Source organism: Neolamprologus multifasciatus, chromosome 2 (genome assembly GCF_963576455.1).
Source record: "Neolamprologus multifasciatus chromosome 2, fNeoMul1.2, whole genome shotgun sequence".
In the NCBI taxonomy this organism is placed as follows: Eukaryota; Metazoa; Chordata; class Actinopteri; order Cichliformes; family Cichlidae; genus Neolamprologus; species Neolamprologus multifasciatus.
Window position 1 is genome coordinate 27,586,717 of NC_140440.1, and position 25,382 is coordinate 27,612,098.

Below are 25,382 nucleotides of genomic sequence, written 5' to 3' on the forward strand. Positions count from 1 at the left end.
GATTTTGACGCTGATTCATGTGTGACTGCGGGTGTAGAAGGCTTAGTGAGTTAGCGGCAGAGGTCAGAGCAGAAGATGCTGACTTAATAGCTGAGCAGAAAGGTTATGATCCCTCCTCCGTCTGTGTGAATGAATGCTTCTTCTCTGTGCTCAGGAACTTGGAGGATTGTATCAATGTGACTATCCTGCGGCACATGACAGTGAGTACAAAGAAGACATTAATGAGCTCCTCACTACACAGTCTGTATGCCATCGCTCATTTAAACATAAGCTGTCTATGTGCTCCCAAGCATGTGACTCTTAGCTTGCCTCTTCTGACAGGATTAAGCACTTTACATTGTGCTGTGATGTATGTATCGACCGTCTGAGTACAGCTCTGAATGTTTGCATCTTAAAGCCTTATGGCGTCAGTGTTACTCATGTGTGTCTTAGCCCGTGCTTCATCCTTCATGTACAGTAATGGTGCTGATGTGTGTGTGTGTGTGCTACAGAATCCCAAGTCATCCATTATGTCAGCAGAGAAGAGAGCTCGTCTGAGGAGTAATCCAGTTAAAGTGCGCTTTGCAGAGGAGGTGGTGGTCAATGGGCACACTCAGGTGAGAAAACCTTATCTGATACAGAAGGAGGCTGCCAAACAAAAAACAAGCATTTACTGTAAGGCTACAAGCAGCTGTTGGACGACTTTCAATTCACAGTCTTCCACATAATGAAATATTCTTCATTTGGGCTTATGGGCTAACATTTCTTGCAATCATTTAATATTTGATCTTTTCTCATCTGATATCGATTCTGTCTGACCACATCTCTCACTTCTTTCCACCAGGGAAACTCTCTTCTCTTCCTGCCCAATGTTCTGAAAGTCTATTTAGAGAATGGACAGACAAAGGCTTTCAAGTTCGACAACAACACCACCGTCAAGGTATGTAATAAACAGGATTAGAAAGATTTACCGGAAAAGAGCATTTAGCATTTAGAGCTTTTACTTGGTGGCTTCATTGAGTGGCTCCATCGTATAGTAAGTTACATGTTTGCCTGACCAGCAAAAGGGGGTGTGATCCTGGGGCAGGAGGAATGGGGCAAATCCATCCAGGGTTATGTTAGAAATGGCCATATCAAACACGCAAAACTACCTGCTCTGGAAGCCCTCGTGAATAGGAGAACAGCTGAAAGTAGCTCACTCATTGGCCTGATGGACACAAGAGTTGCTACTTTTTTATCTTTTGATAGATATAGTAACTAAGTGACCCAAGAAATCCCTACATCATTCATGGTTGACATTTTTATTACATAACAACAGTGTGCCCCAGTAATAAGAAGCCTGACAACAGCTATTTTTAGCGTAGTCTTGAGAAATAGTTCTTCTGGGTTTATAAAGGTCTTTCAAAGTTTACCTTTGGACTTTTTCACTCATATTCAGTCTAGTCCTTGTGTCTTTACACACAACAGAAAATTTGGAATAGACCAATTTCAAATTTCAATTTCAATCTATGAGAAGATAACACAGTTTGACTGGCATAAAATAGTATTTTTGCACCAACAAAAAAAAAAACCAATTAGCCAAAATCAAAGGCATATCTCACCATGGTGTGCAGTGTGCCCTTAAAGAAACTGAGGAAACAGGGTCTTAATCTACTCTTCACTGTAGCCTCATCAGAAATGGTCTCAGTAGAAGGATGGCTGTCAAGAAGGCATTTATAAGGAAAGGAAACAGGGAGAAAAGACTGAGGTACACCAAACTACACAAGAGCTGGACTGAAAACCAGTGTCCAAGTTTTAAATTTTTGGTTCAAATGGTCCTCATATGTATGGAGGAGGTCAGGAGTTACAGTTAGAGCTACAGTTAGCAATGGTGAATGATCCCAAATACACTGCCAAAGCATACCTCGATAAAACAACACACAGTTCAAGTCTATCAGTCATGGATTGGCCTCCCCAGAGCGTGGACCTCAACAATATTGAAGCAGTGTGGGATCATTTTGACAGAGAACTGAGTAAAATGAAGCCAACAGCCAAAGAACAGCTTTGAATGTTTTTCAAGGAGCCTGGAGAACTGAAGACTACTTAAACAAATTACAGGAAGGCCTACCTAAGAGAGTTCAGGCTATGGTGAAGAAAAAGGGTGGTCACACCAAATACTGACTTTCAAGCTCATTAGAACTGTATAAACTCTATTGTTGCCCTATATATGGTATGTTTCATGTATGTTTGCATACATAACAATAAATTGCTGCACCTACTTACCATTTTCCTTGCAACATATAAAGAAATGACTCAAGACTGTCCTCTTATGAGCCAATAAAAAGCCCACACAGTTTCTTAAAACCACCACGAGACTGAGCACACAGGTGAATGTAGCTGTGAGATGCTTGGTAGGACCAGGTGGGAGTATTTTGAAATTAAGTGCACCAGAAGCTAAGGTATGATTTCCCCCAAAGGTGTCACAGTGTGGGTTGGCTATAACAGTTGTAGTTCATTGGGAGATATTGTTTCTGAAAAAGAAAATTATGAAAAGGTCAGTAAGTCACCATCAGTAGGTACATGCTTCTGTCTTTATGAGCAGGGTATTATTTTTACAGCAGCTTTTGTATTTCTATTTGTTTTCCCAGCTGAAGGAAATCTGAGACAGGGAATCAGATTTGTCCCTTTGCCCTCAGCGGAGTGGGCCGAAACATGTTTGTCTAAGAGGTGTGAGCTATTGGTTTTTTTGTCATTCCAGGACATTGTTCTGACTCTGAAGGATAAGCTGTCCATCCGGGCCATCGAGTACTTCGCCCTGGTGCTAGAGCAACAGTACAGCATCACCAAACTGCTGCTACTGCATGAAGATGAGCTCATTCAGAGGGTGAAGGAAAAGAATCCATGTGGAGATATCTCGTAGATATGTATGAAGATTAAATGCTACAACTTTCCACCTCTATCTTTTGTCTTCACCAGGTGGTGCAAAAGAAAGACTCCCACGATTACAGGTGTCTGTTCAGGGTTTGTTTCATCCCCAGAGACCCAGGAGACCTACTGCAGGATGACCCCTCTGCCTTTGAGTACTTCTTTTTACAGGTCAGAGAAGCTCCTTTATTTGTTGTCACCATTGCGGTCATACATTGTTCATCTCAGAGACTTTTGCTCTGAATTATTTCGCAATTAAACTTTGGTCCTTTCTCTGCGTATGTACAGAAAATAAAACTTTGTACCTACTTTATGCTGAGTGTGCTCTGAAATTCTTCGAAAATATTGCAAAAGTAGCTCTGAAGTCAACATGCAGCCCCTTCTTATATCTTCATGGCCTTATCCCTATAACACGTTGTTCACATTCTTTAGTCCTTCTTTTGTACAAAGCAGTTACATACTTGCTCTGATGATGCTAAGTCTTGATATTGTTACATGTGGCCTGTGTGTGTTTTTGTTGCTCACTAAAGCAGTGGGGAGTGCTGCTTATGTCATGCCAATTTACTGTTTCATTGTCTTCGCCGATTGTGTTTTCCCTGTCAGTGTCAGGTCGCTGGTTTACTTACAGATATGCTGATGAGCTACGTGCTTTGCATTGTCTGACATGCAGAGTATGCTGGGACAAAAATCAGGTCACTGTAAGGTGCGTGTGTATTATGTAATACTAAAACTGTAATTATTTCTGCCTGCAGAGTGTTGGCGATGTGCTACGGGAGCGTTTCGCGGTGGAGATGAAGTGCAACACTGCACTCCGCCTGGCAGCCCTGCACATGCATGAGAGACTAGATAGTTGTGGACAGACCAGAACCTCAATCAAGAGTATTACGTGAGTCATAGGTGTGGGAGAGTTTCCGTTTAGGGGTCACACTAGTAGGACACTGTAATTGTGGTACTCATTATAGGTTTTGAGTAATAGGGCCATGACATTTTTTCACTGCTGCAATTACTGTGATTTGTCTAGGATGAGGCAGCTCACTAAATGCCTAATCTATTAATGTGATGGGAGAGGTTTAGTGGGTGTGTGCAGGATATTTGCCCCATTACTTGAGAGTGGAAGTGTCTCAAAATGCAAAGCAAACATCCATTTTTTCAAAGGATTGCGGCCTGGTTGTCATACATTGTTGTACATTGTATATATTGTAGTACAGAGTAGTTATCTGTACTTTTCTATACTTATCCCACAAGTTATAATTGTGAAGACAACTTGCAATTAATGGGACCAAAAGCTGAAATATGACTGTTTAGTAATATCTACTGGTAGGTTTTTTTTTTGGTTTGTTTTTTTAAAGAAATAAAGCTCAGTGAAATTTCTGAATTTAACTTCCGATATTAAGTGTATCTTTGTCCTTACATTACAACCTCTTTTCACTTTTCATGCATTTCTTTGTAACATTTTATTCACTGAGTACTTTCATGCCTCTGCAAATGTGGCGTTGACAGGAAGGAGTTCGGCTTGGACAGCTTCATCTCTCCTACGCTGCTAGGCAACATGAGAGACAAGGACCTGAGGAAAGCCATTAGCTACCACCTCAAAAAGATCCAGTCCCTGCTAGAGCCACGCCAGAAGGTAAATGGATAAGTGGAAGGAAAATGTGAGAGGTGTAAAGAGACACATAGTGACAGCAGTGACTTCAGGCTACGTTTTAGCTGAGATGTATGAGGACTGCTAATCTTCCTAAGGTTTAAAGTGGTATATGGGAGAACAGCAGCTTGGAGGAAAAATAGATGCTGAGTAGGAGGCTAATTAAAAAGGTGAATAGTCAGTATCAGGCTTGGGTAATGCCACCCACCGCCTTTTTTGTCTGTCTTGCTCATACTGTATATCTTCTCTGTGGTGTTATAGGTAATATCTGCCAATCAGGCTCGTTTGGCCTACCTCACTCAGCTGGGAGAGCTCATTTCTTATGGGGGACGGTCGTACACAGCCACAATGATGGTAAGGGCTAAAGGCCTCATGTAAATTGGTGGATCCATTTGCTAAATGATGGAAATTGCAACCAATTAAAATGACTGCAACGCTTATTTTCTTTCTTCCTTCTCCTTTCAGCTTCAGGACAGGGAAGTGCTGGTCACGCTGCTGGTGGGAGCCAAGTATGGGATGAGTCAGGTCATCAACCACAAGCTCAACGTGATTTCTACGCTGGTCGAGTTCAGCAGCATCAGCCGAGTGGAGCTGCTCTCGGAGTCGGACAAAGTCAGCCTGCTGCGCATCTCGCTGCATGACATGAAGGTGAGGGGGCCTTAGGTGGGATATACATGTTCATCGAGTTGCAAGGCTGTATTGTTCGTAAACATATAGACGTGACACAGATGTTCATTCACCACACTATATTCATGAACATGACACTAAATATAGGTCAAGCATTCTTTCTCTACTATACATGCGATATATAACAGTATACAGCCTAAGGCTAGCTATATATAATGTTAATTCATGAATGCAAAGGTGACTGTCTCTCCCTCTTTCTCCCACTCCATCGCTTTTCCCCTCTTACCCTTTGGCTTTAAACACTACTACTTTACCTTTTTTCTGCAATACCCTCCCCCTCTCAGCCATTTGCCTTACTGATGGACTCTCTGGCAGCCAAAGACTTAGGGTGTCTGCTGGGAGGCTACTGCAAACTCCTGGTGGATCCCAATGTCAACGTCTTCCGTCTGGGGCGCCCAAAAGTGAGGGTGCACCGGATTCCTGCTGAAGAAGGTGTGTGTGGGAGGTTCGCCGTAATAGAGGGCGTGTGCTATGAATCCCTATCAAGTGAGCAAAAACTGTTTCACTTAAAACTTATGACTTTCTGGCTTTGGCCTTTTTGATAGCCTTTTTTTCACCTCACATGTTTATTTATGTCACCATCCAGTACGGATACGGATTAAAAAAAAAAAAGATAAGATGTCATTTTTTTTTTTTACTATCAAAAATTAAATATTATTCTCCTTTATGAATGCACTAACACAGCTTTTGCAATGCTTGTCTGGTGTTTGTGCACTTTCTGGGTTTTATTAGGTTATGTGTCTCGCTGCTGCAGTGACTCAGACGACTCAACAGACGAGGATGACCCGATGGATTCTCAGAATTACAAACGCCCAGACCCAGCAAGTCAGGACTGGGAAGAGAGGAGAAGAGAGGAGGAAGAGAAGAGGAGAGAGGAAGAAAGAAAAGAGAGAGAGGAGCACAAAGGCAAACAGGAAGTGAAGATAATAGTGACAACAGAAGGTAAAGGAAATGAGAGTCCAGATGAAGGAGGAGCAACAGGAAGTGGTCTGCATAAATTCAGTGTTATGGATGAAGAAATGAACCTGGACTCTTCCTGGTACCACACTGACCTGCGAGTCACCAGCAGCTTCTCCAGCTTGTCCAGCAGTTCCTTGAGCACTGCACTTGAGGAGAGCAGTGCTGCCAGCAAATCCAAATCTCGCCTTCACGGGCCGCACGTAGGCGAGGATGTTCCGAGTTTTGATGTTCACCACCCCTACCTCCTGGAGCCAAAACGCCATCAAGGGCCACGTAGACCCACTAACCTCAATTACCGTGGGAATGACAACTCTTGCCTCTGCTTTGCTGACCTCTCCAAGTCTGACTTCCTACCAAGCCCGCCTGGGGCTACCAGTGATGACGATGATGACGATGAAGAGGAAGAAGATCGGGGCGCTGAGACACTTAGACGTATTTCTAAGATTCCTAGTTCAAGAGATTTGAGAATGATTGACAGCATACCCTTTCAAAGATCACCTATTAAAAGAAAGAAAAAGACTCCTCCCAAAGTCCCAGTAAGAACAAGTTCAATTCCTGGGAGCAAAGCAGGAAAGGCTGAGAACCGCCTATCAAAGGATGAAGACAGCATGTTTCTGACACCTTCACCCAACCCCAAGCCGAATCTTTTGGTCAAAGACAATGTCTCAGACTCTGAGGATGAGTTTTTCGATGCACAAGAGAGATTTACTCCTCCAGTTCCTGATCTCTCAGGTTTGTTTACAGCATGCTTGATAACTTAGTCCCTCGTCTGTGATGGTATATTTATCTGTGTACTGGTGACATGTGACAGCACTGTGACTACGATATGTTGAAAGGAGACGGGACAATTGTGAGAAGATGTGTGTCGGTCCATTAATACCTGTCTTTCTGTTGTTTTCATTTCATTTTTCTCATTCTCTCACAGATGCTGAGCTGGCTGACCGACGCAATGCTAATCGTTTGAGTGGAACCTGGAACAGTTTTCCAGCTGTCACGCGGAAAGAGCCATCATCTCCACTTGCCAATAAAAGCCAATCCTATAAAGCCAAGAAAGAAGCGGATACACTTAAAGCCCCTTCAAATCAACTCAACAACCAGCAAGGCAGTCCTTCAAAGCCATCACAGAAACCTGATGTTAAGGTCAAACCACCATTGGCACCGAAACCACAGCTGCCTCCCAAACCTCAGATCATTCCTCCCAAGTCTCCCCAGCATGGGAGATCATATGCCCAATGCAATGGAGATGCCTCTGGACATTTGTCGTCGGAACTCCTTGAAATGGAGCCAGACACCATGGAGTTCAAGTCGGTCACATCAGGTGGATTGCCTATGTCGTCATCCTTGATCACAGCAGTGCGATTTAGCAAGCAATCGTTATCACAAGATGAAGAAAAGACAAAAAGACAGGAAAGCAGCACAAAACAAAGTAAAGATCTAGAAAATGGAGCGCGTGCTGTTTCCAAAAAAGAAAAATACATTCCTGATGAATCGCAAATTCCTGAAGCTGAGGGGAAAACCAGTGGAACTGACCTGCTAACAAAGAGGCCAGCAAGCCTAACCCCAATCACTCGCTCCAATTCAGGAACTAAGCTAACAATACCCCCTCCAGTGCCTCCCAAACCCACTTCACCAAGCAATTTTCACCCCTTATCACTACCTGCCAGCTCTTCCGTCTCTCCTACTGATCCAAGCAAAGGGATCTGTAAGGATGGCGTCAGTACTCCAAATGGAATTCACCCTTGGAGCAGTCGTAATGGGAGCATCCAGTCAGGACCTAGAAGGGTCTCTCTGAGCCACGAGAGCCTTTCACCCAAAAATACAGATGCGCCTCTTACGCTTACCACCTCGCTGACCTCAACCAATTCTAAAGGGGGCCTAGAAAGCAGAGAATCTGGAAGATCTGGTTCAGGATCTGACCTGAGAACCAGCTCCTCCAGTCTAGGAGGCAGACTACCTGCCTCAGCCCTGAGAGGGAAGATTCAGGCCCTTCCTTGGTACATGACCCGTTCCCAGGAGATATTAGGAACTCTGGACTATCCGTCCACTAGTTCCATCAATGGCGACACATCTGGATTTGGCTCTGGTTTGTCTGTAGCCAGTGGCTTATCAGACCTAAACAAAACTCCTGTCCAGGACAAAGACAGTGTGCCCTCAAAATCAGGAATCAAAGGGACCATTTTAGATGATGGAGCTGAAGTTGTCATAGCAACAATCAAAGAGGCCCAAGAATTGTCGGCACACATGAAAAAGGCCAGTGGAACAAACGGCTCCCACCCTAATCTAAGTTTTAGAGAAAATATTGCACGTAGCAGCAGCGTTTCATCAGAGCAGCCTCAATCGCGGTCTCACTCAGCAGTCGGGTTGGGAGGTGTGTCCAGCATGGAGATTGGAGGTGACTCACCGACCTCCTCACTGGCAGACAGCACTCCTCCACAGCAACACCGGGAGGCTTGTGGCTGCCGCACTGTTTACGCCAACTGTTTCAGCGGAGACACGGAGGATGGCGTTAGCTTTGATGATGAGCTCACAGTTTATGAGTTCTCCCGTCGCATACGCCCCAAACCTGTCCAGCCGGCACCTGCCCCATCTCCTACAACAACACCCTCTCTCAAACCCAATATTCTTTCACTGCTGAGGGACAACCCTCGCCCGCTGTCTACTTTCTCTACAACTTCTTCTGAACTCAGTCCTCTTGTTTCATGTCCAGTTTCACCCACAACCTCATTCGGCGGCTCGCTTCGTTCCCTAACTAACAAGAATTATGGTGGGCTGAAAGGCGGCTTTGCCTCTCTTCGTCACGATATAGATCAGCTTCTTTTGGTCTTAGAACGAGGTGCACCTGAGCAAACAGAGCAAACATCATGCCAAGATGCAAAGCAAGATAGCACAAAGTTAAAAGTAGGGCCTGATCTAAATCATAATGGAACCGAAGACAGCCCTGCCCGAGAAGCAAGCCTAAAGTGTAATAGGATGACACCTGCTACCATGACAGAGGCCGAGAGGAGTCTTCTTCAGGCTGAGGCTCGGCGGTTAGCATCTGGATGTCAACGAGCCACACGGGTAGGCTGGGCGCCCGATGAAGCCCTGCGTTCTTTATCCAATAGTTTTAGTGCCCTGGTACAGCTGTCGGCAGCCTGTCTGCAAACAAACCCTTGCACTGGTTGTGACATGTGCCATAACACAAATCTGGTTCAAAATGTTGAGGACAATGATGGCCAAGAGGCCATGGACAAGCTGAAAGAGATAGTGGGGCTGTATCGGGAGTTTGTTGGGGCTGTTGAGACAGCTGGAACTGGCGCTGGGGCAGGGGGTAGGAGCGGGGGCGTCAATGGGACCGTACAGGGTCAGGGAGAGGGCGACGGGGTAAGGCTGCTAGCCAAACGATGCACTGTGCTCATCTCGTCTGTATTCGCACTCACTCAGCTCTTCCGGACACCCACGGTAGAGCCCTCGGACACACCCGGACATGTACCTCTAAACTTTTGATCTGTGAACTTTTACCCACTAATAACGCACTGACTCTAGAGGTGAAGACAAGAAGAAGCAGCACAGAGCTATCTGGTGTGTAACGCTTGTGTTCTTGTACAGTAAGTGCCATGCACACCACACCACAGCACACACATCACACACACACCCACATTGAAACACAAACACCAAACACACCCCTAAAACGAAGCGATGTCACTTCGTTGCTAAACCTCTCCTTGGACGCATACGGACTATGCATTTGTACATATGAATTTTATAATTATCTTATAATTCTCTTATTTTATGATACAATATGTGTATGTATGTAATGATGAATTACCCATGTATGTATTTATGTATTTATTTTTACAATATTTGCACCATGATCTGTGACTGGCAGGTCTCTGGTGAGGAAAAAAAGAACTATGGATGTCACTGGAACTTTTTTTTCCCCCTCCCCTTTGAGACAGTATTACGTTATCTTTTTGCTGCTTTAAATATTGCTCCAGTCCACAAGGTGTAATCTGTAAATTGTCATTTTCTACGTTTATGATTACGGTACGTTTACTGACAAACTACAAGAACTATTCTGTATCTCACTTGCGAAATATAGTAATAAACTGATTTGTTTTATATGTGCAGGTTTTGCACCTTTGTAAGGATTTAGTTTTTCAACATTACAGTCACGACTATACCATTACACAGCAGGGAGAGCACTTTTGACTGTTACAGATTGCACCTTTTTTTGAGACATGTACCCTTGTGTAAACTGTTTTTCTGCCCCTTCCCGGTCCATACCTGACTTTGTGTGAATGCTTCCTGGATATAACCCCATTACCCAATCGTATGCAGTATTATAATATTACTCTAGTTTTCATCCAAAGGACACTACATACAGTATATATTTTCTGGGAATGTTTGGGTGAGGTCCACCCAAACAGGGGACCTTATTTACGTAGTTTGTTTTTTTTTTTGACGAGGCACAAGAGTGACTGTTAAACTCTATCCAGATGTAGCAAAGATCCAAAGTCTTAAAACACTGAGCCACAACTGTTCCCTGCCATTGTTTCGTCTTTGGGTGCACCACTTTATTAACTGAGTACTGACTGATGGATGGGCTGATGGTCAATGCTGGGGTCAGAACTGTAGATATACATTTATATCTCTGTGTCCTATTCTGTCCCTACTTTAGTTTATGGCTATGCAAACATAAACCCCTCAACCCCCCCACAAACTCTGTTGTTTTTTTGCGCTAACATTAAAAACAAACAGCAGCTGCATTATGTTTGCTTGAATATAATGGATGCTTTCTTTGTTTGGAATGTTGGTTTTTGTCTTGTTTCTGGAATGCAACATTTTGCAAGGTTGCATGGCATTAGCATTTTGTCAATATAAAGACTTCTGTCTATACTGATGTCTGTGAACTTTCAGTAAAAGGACTACGTTGCTCAATCGGTTTGCTGATGTACAGTGTTCACTTATCAGCTCCTCCATATCACATGACGCCATCCGATTTGAAGGATTTACTCGAGCCACCTACAAACAACAGGAAGCTAATTAAGCCAAATCAGTCAGCGGTTGCTTATTCAAATATGATAAGGGGATTAGCTGAAATAAAGACTGCTTAAGTGCTGAGAGACAGCTGGTGAGGGGAAAGGTAGTGTATTTAATCTTCCAGACCGATGACTGAGGGAAATTTTGTTAAGGTAGTTGTGCAGCGTCCATCACCGTGCTAACGTCAAGACGTTGTGTCTCAGGAGGGTCTCCTGTTGTTCATTAGGCTGGCTCCATCAGTAAAGAGTGCCTGTGTCACTAACTCTTTCCTGTACGGGAACATTGTATGAACAGCATTTCATAGTCAGAGCGTCCACTGTGTTTCTACAGAAGCAGCCACTTTTCCATCCCCACATAAAACATGAAGTTAATGTACCAAGAAATGTATTGTTTGGGAATAAATGAAACACTGACCTTAATAATGCTGTCTTGAATATTTGGGAACTGTTTGTACTTTCATTTACCAACAAGCAATTCATGAAGCTCCATTCACAAATATTGAGTGTTATTTATGAGATCATAAGAGATATCACTGCACACCGATATTCAACCCCGTGGTGAATATTTCACTTCAGCAGATAAACTAATATTTATGAATCTCATAGCCTCTGTACCATCTTTACACTCCAACTCCAAAAGTCTTGGGTCACCCCTTATTTCTTTATATGTTGCAAGGAAAACTGTAAATTGGTGCAACAATTTATTGAAATGTATGTAAAGATACATGAAACATACAGCATAAAATGCAAAAACTGAGTTTGCACAATTCTAGTGAACTTGAAAGTCAATATTTGGTGTGACCACCTTCATTCTTCACCATAGTGTGAACTCTCTTAGTAGAGTAAATTCTTTAAGTAGTGTTCAGGAATGGTTCTCCAGGCTTCTTGAAGAAATAGCAAAGCTCTGATTTGGCTATTAGGTGCCTTTTGCTCCCTTCTGTATCAAGATGATCCCACCCTGCTTCAGTAATGTTGAGGTCCAGGCTCTGCGGAGGTCAATCCATGACTAATGGTGCTCCATTGTGTGCTTGGGTTAATTGCCATGCTTAAAAATGAAGCTATTGCCACCGAGATGCTTTCTAGATGGCAGATCAAAATATGATGGGCTTTTCTGCATTTGTAAATCCATCAATTTTGACAGTATCCCCAATACAACTGGCTGAAATGTTCCAAACCATGAAAGACTCCACCACATTTACACACTCCACACCTTGCAGAGATATGCCAAGTATTCCTCTAATAGCTCTTTGGGAATGCCTTGTTTACTACCTGTCAAACTATGTTGTCTGCTGTTTTCCACAGATTTAACTGAGGAAATTATTATGTGGTTTTGCAAAAGGCTACTAATAACAACGCTGCTACAGATATAATTTAAAACTGGTTTTTGCTAAGTTGTCTGTCAGATGGCTTAGCACTTCTTGAGTTTGCTGTCATTTTAATGCTTGAATTATCCATAGGTTAGATAGCTTAACAAATAAAAAAAAAAACATTGGCCTGAAAATGGTCAGGTACAAGGACTGGACTGAAGATAAGAGCAAAAGCAGCTGACATCAAAAACTACCTCTACGAAGCCTGGAGAACGATTGCCCAAGAGCAATATAACAAATCTGGTTTATTGAAAGCACAGTATAAAGAAATGAGGGGTGGCTCAAGATTTCTGCACAGTACAATAACGAATGAAGATTGTAGGATTGTTTTTTCAGTGTTAATTTCCTACAGTTTCAAGATGGCAATGTTTATCTATGCATGAGGCCACCCCCTCCCCTTTTTGCTTTTTTTGGTACTGGTCTTCAAACTATGTGGAGAGTTCAAGCAATATTTCTGCTACTATGATTAAAACTGATTTTTAGATAAATTTGCACATAAAAAAGTTAGATTTCATCTAAGACAGCAGTCAGAAGGACACTTGATGTGGTGCAAAGAGAGCTGAGAGGCTTTGAAGCAACAGCAGTTCAGCACTTCTTGATCTAAAGTCCCTCTGTCAGATTGTCCTTAATCTGATCATTATCTGCTGTCAGACTTCTTGACACAGTAAGCTAGAAAGTAGTACTCTGCGCTGACCCAAAACTCAGTCTCACAGTGCCAACTTGATGTCATTTCTTTTAAACAAAAATCCTTGTCACTTACAAAGAAGGGATTATAATTAATAAAAGGGAAAAACAGGTCCGATAGTTTACACATTATCATTATATGACTCATAGGTACAGAGCAATGAGACAGAGGTCACAAAACATACACAAAAACAGTTTCATAACATATGTGTGTCTCAGTTACGTAAAGGAAAATCTTTCTTCTCTCTAGGTGAAAAAATGACAGTCAGCTCATTTTTCCTGAAGTACTTCTGTATTTATTCAGGTTTTAACTGAGATTTAAAACATTTTAGCACAATTACTAACGTGACATTTAAATTTCGTAGTGATCCAGAAACTTTTGCTTCAGGAAAGTGATAAACAGCGTTATTTGATACACTTTTGAAGAGGATATTAGAATGAAAAGACTTGAAGAAATAGGCCAAGTGATCCATTTACATGGCAGCTTGAGCTTTTTGTGCCACTGAACATTACCCTCTGTCCTCGTCTTCTCTCTGTGCCACTACTCTGAAGCCTCTCTCTCAAGTGTCCAAGTGGCATGCCTTTCCTCTTCGGGCTGTCGAACTCAGCAAGAGCTGCAGTATGGTGACTGCAGCTACTCAAGCTTGAAATCTGAGCCCATTATGTCAACAGATGTTACAGACAGAGGGGAGAGCAAGCGTGACAAGAGAAGATATTAAAGTGAGAGCAAAAGGGGGAGAGATACATAAATAAAATAAATGGCAGTAAGTTTTAAAAAAAGAAACAACCAGTGAGGAACATTTGTCTCATAGCCAATAAAAGAGCACTAGTGATGCAGCACTCAACCACAGGTCTTCTTCTCCTATTTGCCATCTTACACATCAAGACTGTTTTTTTTTTCCTCCCTGTATTTCAATTACAAAAACTGACAAGAGAGTACACCACAGGGCACTTATCAAAACACACACACAAAAAAAACAAAATAAACAAAAACAAAACCAAAAAAAGGAAAAGAAAAAAAAACCCCACACACTGGCAATAGCACTTCAGAAAATAAATCAAGACAAAACATTATTTAACAAAAATGTCAATTAACTGACTCACGTGTGAAAACTGAGACCTTTTTGTTGTAAAAAATAGAAAAAAGGGGGAAAAAAAACCTTCTTATTTCTTTTTTCATTTTGTTGAAAATTCCTAGACTTTGTGCACTGCTAATACTGATTTCAACAGTCACTTAAACATTTGCCTTCTTATGTCTTACTTCAATCTGAACTGGTGAGCACAAGAACAATGCTCTAAACATGGGGGAAAAACACAAAGCTGTTTAAGTGGCAGAACTTATCTTCACAGGAGGCGGCGCTCTTGGTCAAACAAACATCACAGCAAACAGCATGTCCACAGAGAGGGATTCTCCCACAAAACAGGAAATCACTCAAGTTTTAAAGTTTCCTTTAAATCTTTGAAAAAGATTGATGGAGTTTTGTTTGCGTCCTCAAACTTTACAACACAGACCAAACACGGGCATATTAACTGGACCCTGGCACAAGTTTTGCCTGCTTTTAACACTTTGACAACAGCAGAAAGTAACAATAGCAGGCAGTTATCTTACAGTGACTGTTGGCCCCAGTCAGAAGTACAACTTGGCTGTTATCTTTTAGTTCTGGAAATGTTGGACAGCAAGTGCACCGACTTTACTTTACAACCTCTCATTTGTCACTTTAGACTGGCTCTGTTCCTCCGCTCAACACCCTTTCCTTAAAACACTTTCTCTTCCATTCTAGATCTCATTTGTCCTCTCCATTCCTCTTCTCATAAGAGCTTCAGCAGCAGCTCATAGGTGGCATTGATGATCCCCCAGGAGAGAAGAGAGCGATGGTAGTTGAGGTGAGCTCCTCTGAACAGCATGGCTATACTGCCACCCCTCTCTCTCCACACTGTTAACAGCACCTCTCTGCAAGGATTGAAGGCTCCACCCACCTGAGACTGAGCCCGCGATTTGACTACATTTAACGGGTAGAACATGATGCCAAGGCCTGCCCCCAGCAACCCTCCGCAAACAAAATCATTAACCAAGTTACCTGCCTTGCTAGTAGCTTCTGGGAGCTGCTCTTTAATGGGTCCCCTGAGCCCAAAGAAGAGAACATTGCTAGGGCCATTGCGCAGTAGTATGGGCACGAGGCCACGGTAGCACTCTCTCACACCATACTCTGTCACAAGTGTCCGGAAGGTGTGTGCTGTGTTGTTGAAGCGCCCGTGGTGCCGGTGGTCTTGTAGGAGAGTCTGCACACGCTCAAACGGTGTAAGGATGGCCTCTGCAGTTCCTGCCAAAGCTGCAGCAAAGCTTCTTGTAATCAGCTCTGGCACGCCACTGCCCCCAGCCTGGTCTAGTAAGACTCTAGAGAAGTCCTCATACAAGCCAAACATGATGGCTACTGTAGTGCTCTTTTGGAGAAGTGGGGGAAGTAAGCCCCGATAAAGATTCCTCAGTCCATCCCTCTGGAGCTGTCGCACCGCATCGATGGCCAACACGCCATGCAGCTGTTGGCGGAAGAGGACTTTCTGGATCGGAAAGGTCAACAATATATTGGTAAAAGCTGCAAGGGAACCGCAAACATAGTGCTTCCCTTGAGGTCCAAACCTGGTGGTCAGAATGCCAGCAGACAACAGGGAATGGCCTCCTTTTGTCAGGGCTTGGGTCTGAGGTGTCCGCGCTGACTCGGAGTCCATGGTGCTAACAGCCATCAGAGGCCCGGTGCACCACAGCCTTATCCTCAAGCATCACATCAACACACTTCTGTAAATTTATGAAACACATTAGAAAGAAGAAATATCAGCAGGTGTTTTTTTTAATCTCTTCACCCAAACAAAGATATTAAGTATGACATTATTTGTGAAGTACAAATAAAAAATAAATCTGTGGCTCATATTCTCTAAATGTGGCCTAAAGCTGGTTGAACTTTTCCAACTCAATAACCTGCCTTAGACTTCTACAATTACACTGCAACAACTGGCAACTGATAAGAGTATTACACAACTTAGCAGCCTGATACATGCACGCTACGTCATGAGGGAAGCAAACCTGTTATGTACAGACTACACCCTTTATTTGCCTTGAGCATTAAGTTTAGTTATTTATACAAAACATGCAACGCATACATCCTGTGACATACAATAACAGCAGTACAAATGGATGCTCCCACCAAAATTATAAGAAATTGTCAAAAACATCTTTAGTATATAAAGCAACAGAAAGGAGAAGTGGTGGTAATGGTGCAAGGTCAGGAGAGGTCAAAGGAAATCTACCAAAAGACTCTTGACACAGTTTTAAGTCAGTATTACAACACGAGACGACCACATGGCTGCTTTTGCATGAAACTGCATTGTGACATTGAAAACATCTGCAAGTTTAAAGTAACCAATATTTTTGTATCTCTGCGCCTCTTTGTTCCAGATTTGCTTCCATGATATTTTAGAAGAAATTACCCAACTTCCCTGTGATAAAAAAACGTACATTTCATATCGAAGCATACAGATTACTGTTAGAATTGTGACATCTAATCAGAAATACAGTCCAACCATCCCTTTTATTATGCTGCATCTTGCATGTTATTGCATAACTAAAACAATAAGTACATTACATTTACTTTGGATATTCGACTGCACCTTCTTGCTTAAAACCTCTACATTTACTTTAAAATAAGTCATAATCTAACACAGTAAGGTACTATTGTCGCACTAAATAAACTATTACTCATAATCTTATTTTGATCTTGATATTTTGACTCAAATTTGAGCGGAAACAAACCATCTTAACACAACCTAATCTTAGGCGAACACGCCCTCTGTGTACCGTTTCTTTAGGATTCAGTAACGTGTCGCATCATGTCGGTTACGCAAACAAGATTTTTCCAAGTCTGGTACAAATAGCAAGACCTCTCGAACATAGAAACACTATTACTTATTTTCTGTATGAATTACTTAGTAAGGACAAACACATCACTGAGGAGTTAGCACGCTTAGCGTAGCAGCCACACATAGAAATGATGGACTGGTTCGCTAGCTCAACGGTGCTAGTACCTGCACCCCTTGCTTACGTTTACGTTTAAGATAAAATGAGGAAGTGATGAGATATATAGTCACTGCATGCTACTCAAAGACATTTGTCCAACTAGCATGCTAAGTGGCTAGCAAGAAAAGAGTCAAACGGACAAGTGTTGATCCATGCTTGGTTGGAAATATGTCCGCTGCCACTGAAAGTCAACAGGCAAAATAAGAGTCGCGTAGTTTTGGTCACATAAGGACCTGGCCCACAGCTGAACCTTTACCTGCAGTGAAACCAGCCGCTGTCCCTACCCTGGACAGGTAGAGCGCTGCTTTCTGCTGGGTAATTGGGCCACTACTGTAGGTCGTGTCTTCAGCCCTAACAAACGCAGGTGACAGCAGTGCTTTTCCACGCCTGCGCACTGCTGTCGATCCGAAACCGTATGCATGGGGTAACGGCTGATTCGGAGGTAGTTTTGGGATTTATTTTAGAATTTATTGTATTTAACAGTGCAAACCTCAATAACTTTAGTTTTTTAAATTTTCCAGATTTTTTTTAAGTACGTCATATCAGAATAGTCGTGTTCCAATTGTTCTTATTTTTGTTGTTGTATTTTACCTGATCCGGTAGCCATTCGACGTAGCTGTCGTAAAACGACACAAAGCGTCGTGACGTCACTATCGTAAAGCTAGTGAGTGCGTCGGTAAATAGAGATTTATCTTTTACTTGCTTTCGCTTCTCATTATAAGCGTAGTAGTTATATTGAAATAGAATAGTTGGATAATAGGCAGTGGTCTGATGATCAGTTATTGCAAATATGCCGGCTGAAAACCAAATAGCTGACGCTAGCTAGCTAATGTGGCTAACTGTAGCGTTACATTTGGCTGCTACATTAAAACACGCATGCATATTTTGACATTTTGTCACATCCGGCACCTAAACCCAGAAATATAGAATGTCAGCCCAAAAGGACTGTGAGTTTTTGGTTAAAAGAGCCCGGGAGCTGGTCTCTGATGATCCATATGCTGCCAAAGCCTGGCTCATCACTGCCAGGACCCTTTACCCTGCAGACTTCAACATACAGGTAACGCAAATCATCTCCTCTAGCTGCAAAAGCTGTCAGTAAAAACATCTTACACATTGTGTTTCTGGACCTGTTTTTACAGTATGAAATGTACATCATTGAACGTAATGCAGAAAAGACAGCTTCAGCCGGGCGGCTGCTGTACGACATGTGAGTTACATTTTTAGCGTTAATGTCAAGTTTCCTATCCTGAGTCTGACCTCTTACTTAGTTTTGATTTCCCTTTAGGTTCATAAACTTTCCAGATCAGCCCATTGTTTGGCGTGAGATCAGTGTTATTACAGCTGCCCTGCGGAGTGACTCTCAGGATAAGCAGGCACAGTTTCTGAGAGGTGAGAGGGTTTTAACCCTTCATTGCATTCATTAAAAAGTGTGACAATGAACAATGCTTCTTGTGAAAATCTAAAGACTATTTTTTTATTTTATTTTATTTTCAGGACTTTTTGAGACACTGCCTGGTCGAGTGCAGTGTGAGATGCTGCTGAAAGCCACGGAGCAGTGTTTCAACACTTTGGAGAAGGCAGAGATGCTACTGTTACTGCTGAAGCGCTTTCCAGAGTCTGTGGTTCAACATGGGGTGTGTAATATTAGTATTTGCATTGTCTTTTGAAAACTATATGTAATGTTAAAAGCTATTAAAGAACCTGATGTGCTGTTAGGTCAATTTAGGAGAGACATTGCTGGAAGCAGAGGCATCAGAGAATTTGGAGACTCCTGTCAACTGCTTCAGGAAGCTTTTTGGTGAGTACATACTGTCTTCGAATCCATTTTATTCCATCTGAAAAAACAAACAACACTTGCTTCATACAGTTTTTTCCTCCTACAGTGTGTGATGTGCTTCCTTTGGTTATAAACAACATGGATATGCGCCTGCCTGCCAGCCTAATGCAGAAATACATGTTGAAAGCAGCAGAATTCTACATTGGCTATGTTACCCGTGGGCCCTCGCCGGATGGACAGATACAAGGTGAAGATACACTGTGGTGAACTTGTTCTTTGCTTTCTATTTTAGGGCTGTCACAGTGGGATCACTTTCACTCTTAAAATTTTCAGTTCTCTAGTGGGCTTTATAGTGAAGCCTTTGAAGTATTTATTTTTTCTATTTACTTTGTTTCTCTTGTTTTCTGTTTCAGGCTCTCAAGAAGGTGGGGTTCTGAAGTCACCGAGTGTGTCACGTGCTTCCCAGCGTTACGTGATTGATGGTCTGACAGAAAAATCATCGGTGGTGGCAGAACCTTGGGAGAAACTGCTGGATATTCTTGCTGTGGTTGGGGCACGATGTGAGTGGCAGGGAGACAAGGGACAGAGGTAATCTGTCACTCGGCCTGTCACATTGTTATTTAGCTACTGCTGTTGTTCCTGCACAAAGGTGACATAAAGTGTAGGATACTTTGCTCAGGGATACCTGATTTGTCTGATCTTGGATGCTAAGTGGGGTCATGCCTGGAGAGTTTGCCTGGGAATACCAGGTCCTGTAAGCGCATGACTTTTGGGTGGTTGTGGCTCAGGTTGTAGAGAGGGTCATCTACCAATCAGAAGGTCGGTGGATCGACTGAATCGCAAGTTTCTGTCAGAGCGTCCATCAGAGTGCTGGTTGGTGTGTGAATGCTAGAAAGCACTTAGGCATAGGTAAAAGGGCTGTATGAATGTTTGTGCGATTTGATAGAGCACTTTGAGTGCTCAGCCAGAAGGGTGCTTATCAGTCCATTAGTTTAGTAAGTACACTGCGCAAGTGGCATTGTTGAATTTTGTTACTACATTATATGTGATGCAGAATTATAAATGGTACAGGAATACTGTTGCAGTTGTCAATTATGGCTTCTTTTGATTGTGTCTTTTTGGTTTTCTCTTATGTGCTTTGTTATACTGTGAGCTTTTTATGAGGTATTTATGTTTTCTCTGAGAAACTGAATGCTATCTGCTACCTTCTTGTTTTATGTTCATGTGTTGTAAATGTTGGATTGAGTGTTTAGAATGCCTTTTTTAAAATTACATATGAGTTACATTGTGGGTAATAAGTAAAAAAACAAACAAACTTAATTTAATCAAAAACAAACAAAAAAAAACACATAATAAAACAAATATAATGTGCCCACATGTAAAATGTAAATAATAGATGGTTAAAATGTGGATCGTTCAATGACTTTGAAGTGATTATTTAAAATTAAAATTTTCAAAGGAATATTTTCATGTGTTTATTTGCACTGTAGGAGTTATATTGAGATGCTGCAGAGAGTGAAGGAGCTGTGTCGCTACCTGCCTGGTCTAGAAGGAGAGACGAGGGCCCGGTGCTGCAGTCAGGTGGTCATCTGTGCTGCACTTGTCCTCTTCCGTAGTGCCTTCTTCTACGTCTCAGCTGTACAGCCTGCACTGTTCCACGGTTAGCTTCTGCCTTTGTAGATCTCCATCTTCATTTAATATATCCACGGTAATCTTTTGAGTAAAATGTTACAAACAGGTTTCAGTGTTATTTTTTTTCTTTTTAGGAATCAGTGGGTTAAGTTGCGGGCCGTGGATCCTTGTAGAGGATTTGAGCTCAGTGTACAGTGATGTGGAGGTGGAGCGAGGAGCACTGAAACATGCGCATAAGAAACGCAAACTAGCAGATGGAAGAGAGAAGACTATGGTGAGAAAAGTTTAGATATAAGTAAGACACTTTAATTATCCCAGGTTGGGAAATTCTTTTGATTACATTTGGATCTGTGTGTCATTATAGAGCTCAGATGATGAGGAAGGTTTGGGGAAAGGCCGTGGTCGACACATTTTAGTAAACAAGAATGACATGCCCAACTGGTCAGAGACTTTGGAGAGCTTTCGCACAGCGAGAGAAAGCTGGGACCTTCTTCACTCCCATGATGGTCTGGAAGCTGGTAGGAGATTTTTATGTTCAGTCATGTTGTCACTACATCAAAAGGTTGTTATCAGAACAGCTGCATTAATTGTCCATTTTAATGTCTCTCAAAGAGTTCAAGAAGATCTGCGCCGCGTGGAAGACGGACAGCTGGCTGTGGTTCCGAATATTCCTCACCGACATGATTATATACCAGGCAAGAGTCGTTTTTAATTTACCTTTTCTGTTTGTGACAAATCATCTGCATCCCTTTTATTTGTTAGCAGCAGCATCTTTAGCTTATTATCTTAGCTTTAGGATCAAAATATGCCATCATTTTAATACTGCTTTGAATTAAATAGCCCTGATCAATGTTGGGAAATGCAATTATTGCATAAGAAAGAACAGATTATACAGATGCAGGCACTCACTGACCACTTTGCCTTCAAAAATTCCCTGTGACATGGCATGTTATCCTGCTGGAAACAACCAGAGAAATCAGAAGATGGCTACTGTGGCAATAAAGGGATGGAGATGGTCAGCAAGAGTACTCAGTTAGGCTGTGGCTTTTAAATGATCCTCTCTGGGGGTTTTTGAGTTACCATCATCTTCCCATCAGCTCAAAGCCATCTGGACCTTCGCCTCTGACCTACAGATATACCCAATAAAGTGGCTGGAGAGTGTACATTTTAAGTTATATAGAATTTGAAGAATGAGGCAAATGCACGCAATAAAACTAAACACAACTGGTTGAAGTTGGCAGATGAAACTGGCTATTTTAATATAATTTAAATACACTTAAGCTAACACATTAATCAACATTTGGATATAATATCTTTTCTAAGTTGTCTTTGGTTATATACTGATTATGTGCTAATGTATTATCTCCAGGGACAGTACCGCAAGGCCCTCTCTAGCCTGCACCAGATGGCTGCAGTGCAGCAGCCTCAGCCTGGGCCACAGAGTCCCTCAGGTCAGGCCAGTCTGGAGCACCACAGGGCCTTCATACAGCAGGCATCCTGCCACTACGCCCTGGGAGAGTACAGGGTATACACATGCACACAAACACACTCTTAGCATACATTATTTTGGTTTTGTCAGGAGACATGCATATGCTTATATGCCTTTCTTTTTCATAAATCATGTCAAATGTATTTATACAGTATGTTTTAAAACAAATGTAGCTGAGTGAAGTGATGAACTGAATTTGGGAATGTGCACACAATGTTAAGGCAGAAAACTTAAATAAAGAAAATAAAGACAGTAATTGATTGAATATTTTAACTTTTTTATTTTTATTTTATGAAAGCACAGCTGGCAGGAAATATACTCTACTGTAACATTTATTGATTCACATTGAAACTTTTGATTTATAATTGGTCATACATAATTTATTTGTTTGGTTTTTTAACATGTATATTTACTTAAAATATGTGATTGTATAATAAAATGTTCTGCAGGCCATGTATGAAAAACAAATCAGTGACACCAACTGGCCTGAAGGTGGCACTATAGTTAAAATGGGTTAAAATGTCCTAGATTAAATTCAGGTGTTTAGAACAACTTGCATCGCTTTTATTCAATTTTCTCTAAACCAAGCTGACAGACCTGGTCCATCACAGCTCTGCCATTTAGTCAGTTTTACTATATTAGTATTCTGCTCATCAATAAAAGTTTTAGAAAGTGTCTTAGCCTAACAACATGTCCTTTGTCCAGTCAATTTGTGTGTAATAGTTTTGTATGGTGCTGTTTCTTTTGACAGATGGCCTGTGAGAAGCTGCTTGAAGTTGTCAGTGGCCTAGTACCCCCAAACCAGGAAGCACCAAAGACCCCAGAGGATCCGGTTAGAGTCAAGACCAAAACGAGGAAAGGTAAAAGTTTCCTGAATCTACTCACCGATTCTGTTTATGAACAGTTTTGATTTTTTTTTTTTTTTTGCTAATCTGAGATATGAATACGTTTGTGGCGTCTTCAGTCTGTATGAAAACGTCTGTATTTATATGTTGCTTTGAGTACTGTTAACATTCCCTGTTCTTTGGTTTTAACCAGGTAATGACTTGCGATTACTTCCGTGCACCAGCAAATCTGTGCTGCCGTTCTGTCTCCAGCTGATGCTTGCCTGCTTTAAGGTACATAGACAGGATACATCTGTGGAAATAAGTGGGTGCTTGGATACGTTTTCTTATGCAGACTTTGAGGATACGAGCTCCGTGCTGTAAGGCTTAATGAGACTGTGACAATCTTTGTCTCCGTTTTTCCCCTTTTTTTGGCCAATCAGCTACGTGCCTTCACCGACAGTCGTGACGACCTGTCCCTTGGTCACGTGGTGGTGCTCCTGCAGTACGACTGGCCACAGGGCGAGATGCTGTTTTTAAAGGCAGTGGACAAAATCTGCCAACAAGGCAGCTTCCAGTATGAGAATTTCTTCAACTATGTCACCAGTATCCTTTTTGCCTTCATTTCTTGCTTTTATTTTGGTGTAAATAGACAGTTCTCTTTGTGATTCCTTTATGTGTTGGATGTTGGTTTCCTTAAACTCGTGGTTTTTCTCAGACATTGACATGCTGGAAGAGTTTGCATACCTGCGTACTCCAGAAGGAGGTAGAATTCAGCTGGAGCTGCTGCCCAATCAGGGAATGCTGATCAAGTAAGCAACCTCCTTCCCATTATGAGCTTTTCTTTAGTTGGCATCGTGACTGCACTCTCCCTTTCTGTTGGTGTGCTTTTAAAAGAGGACAGTGCTACTGACTGATCTACATAGACAAGGCCCGTGGGGAAAATGGACCTTTTTAAACTGAAAAAGCTGTAAATGGAGTGGGCGTTTATAAAGAGAAGGAGTTCATGGTTTCAACTGTTTTCAGACTCCTTCGTTCATTACTGTAGAAGTTCAGACGTTTGAATGCACCCTCACTGACAGAGTTGTTGAATGTTGCTGTCCCTCAGGAACCCTAGCCCTGCCCTGGGGGTGGAGTTAAATACTCTCCTGCTACAAGGGGTGCAGACGATGGACAGGTACCCCAGGCCCCTCCTCCCACAGTCCCCATCCCGCCCCCACCACCCCACCAGTCACTCTTCCTTCATCCCCAGCTTCAAGGCTTGTCATCCCCCAGTTTTAATTTGGGCCTGTCATTTTACATCAAGAGTTAGTCGTTCTTTGATTTCTGTCGGCGTTTGTTTATTTGAGCCATTACTCGCCTTTCTGTGGTCATCACTGTTGTTGTTACAGAAGACGATGTTGGTGTTTTTGTATAGTGAATTTAGTTATTTTGCCTTGTCATAACACTTGATCTCATTTCATGTGTGGACATGTTTCATGTGGTTTTGATTATTATTATAATGGAATGTTTTATTTTATGTTTTATTTGAAAAGACTGAAAATGCTGTTTGGCTGATTTATGTGTGTGTGTGTGTGTAAGGAAAATGTAATCTGAAGTATTTATGAGTTATTTTTATTGCATAGGTTATATAATCTAAGCCTCTGTTTATTTTAAGGTATCTCATAAAACCCTATTTCTGACTATGTCTATGTTTGCATTTTTTTTTTTTTTTTTTAAAAGTCTTTTTCCTCTTCCAGACACCACACAGTGACTCGAGGAATCACCAAAGGAGTGAAGGAGGATTTCCGTCTGGCCATGGAGAGGCAGGTGTCGCGTTGTGTGGAAAACTTGCTCGGTGTGCTTCACCGTTTCTGCATTAATGAGAAAATAATCATCATCCAGTCGCTCCCCTGACACCTGGACTTTAGCTTGTGAGGTTTCAGGCACAATTTAAATGCAAGTGGACTGACTTAATGACCAAGGAAGCTGATTCTCTGCAGACACATTTCCAGCTCTCTTGTCTTTCTCAGCCAGCACTGAACTCTTAACATGCAGGCTTATTCTTTACCTTCATAGTGAACTTCTCTTTTTAGAGTGTTAGCAACAATACTGATAGACAACTGCTTTCATTTTCACAATACAGTATGTGTATTTTTTCTTCATCAGTGGTACAAAGTAGAGATGGTAACATAAATAACTACCACATTTCATATTGTGATGTCTTGCCGGAGTCAGTAATGACAGAAAACTTAAAGTGCATTTTTGATACTTTTTGTTAGGTTAATGTTTTTGCTACAATCTTGAATCAAATTGTTAGTTTGTATGGATGTTTCCATTAAATGTTACTTGAATGGTTTAAACAAGT

At 42.0% G+C, this 25,382-nt stretch overlaps 3 protein-coding genes across 8 annotated transcripts in view; 2 read left to right on the top strand and 1 right to left on the bottom strand.

The window, feature by feature from the left end:
• frmpd1b (FERM and PDZ domain containing 1b) overlaps positions 1 to 14,024 on the top strand; it is a 27,061-nt gene extending 13,037 nt beyond the window's left edge. For 3 of the 4 annotated variants that reach the window (XM_085178841.1, XM_085178843.1, XM_085178842.1), the window contains 12 exons: positions 155 to 200; positions 492 to 596; positions 824 to 919; positions 2,717 to 2,842; positions 2,935 to 3,054; positions 3,636 to 3,769; positions 4,384 to 4,510; positions 4,787 to 4,879; positions 4,991 to 5,173; positions 5,497 to 5,698; positions 5,945 to 6,904; positions 7,098 to 14,024. In XM_085178841.1, coding sequence (XP_085034967.1) covers positions 155 to 200; positions 492 to 596; positions 824 to 919; positions 2,717 to 2,842; positions 2,935 to 3,054; positions 3,636 to 3,769; positions 4,384 to 4,510; positions 4,787 to 4,879; positions 4,991 to 5,173; positions 5,497 to 5,698; positions 5,945 to 6,904; positions 7,098 to 9,658 — 4,753 coding nt within the window. In that variant the 3' untranslated portion in view covers positions 9,659 to 14,024. The remainder of the gene's footprint in view (positions 1 to 154; positions 201 to 491; positions 597 to 823; positions 920 to 2,716; positions 2,843 to 2,934; positions 3,055 to 3,635; positions 3,770 to 4,383; positions 4,511 to 4,786; positions 4,880 to 4,990; positions 5,174 to 5,496; positions 5,699 to 5,944; positions 6,905 to 7,097) is intronic. The other variant, XM_085178846.1, reaches the window with a different exon arrangement.
• On the bottom strand, positions 10,600 to 17,929 carry slc25a51b (solute carrier family 25 member 51b). 2 transcript variants are annotated; one of them, XM_085178887.1, is made up of 2 exons: positions 17,905 to 17,929; positions 10,600 to 16,038 (listed from the first exon to the last, which is right to left on the bottom strand). In XM_085178887.1, exon 2 carries the CDS (start codon positions 15,984 to 15,986, stop codon positions 15,054 to 15,056), a length of 933 nt encoding a protein of 310 aa, XP_085035013.1. In that variant the 5' UTR covers positions 15,987 to 16,038; positions 17,905 to 17,929; the 3' UTR covers positions 10,600 to 15,053. The 2 variants fall into 2 exon arrangements, with proteins under 2 accessions (XP_085035013.1, XP_085035002.1); XM_085178876.1 differs by lacking the exon at positions 17,905 to 17,929 and adding an exon at positions 17,570 to 17,714.
• Positions 17,833 to 25,380, top strand: ints10 (integrator complex subunit 10). Of its 2 annotated transcripts, XM_085178857.1 has the most exons (18): positions 17,833 to 18,370; positions 18,453 to 18,520; positions 18,599 to 18,702; positions 18,808 to 18,947; positions 19,030 to 19,111; positions 19,197 to 19,337; positions 19,504 to 19,678; positions 20,581 to 20,750; positions 20,857 to 20,996; positions 21,087 to 21,240; positions 21,335 to 21,417; positions 22,092 to 22,247; positions 22,963 to 23,071; positions 23,250 to 23,329; positions 23,479 to 23,641; positions 23,754 to 23,847; positions 24,144 to 24,212; positions 24,775 to 25,380. In XM_085178857.1, exons 1-18 carry the CDS (start codon positions 18,242 to 18,244, stop codon positions 24,929 to 24,931), a joined length of 2,214 nt encoding a protein of 737 aa, XP_085034983.1. In that variant the 5' UTR covers positions 17,833 to 18,241; the 3' UTR covers positions 24,932 to 25,380. The 2 variants fall into 2 exon arrangements, with proteins under 2 accessions (XP_085034983.1, XP_085034991.1); XM_085178865.1 differs by lacking the exon at positions 24,144 to 24,212.
• Positions 25,381 to 25,382: the final 2 nt, after the last annotated feature.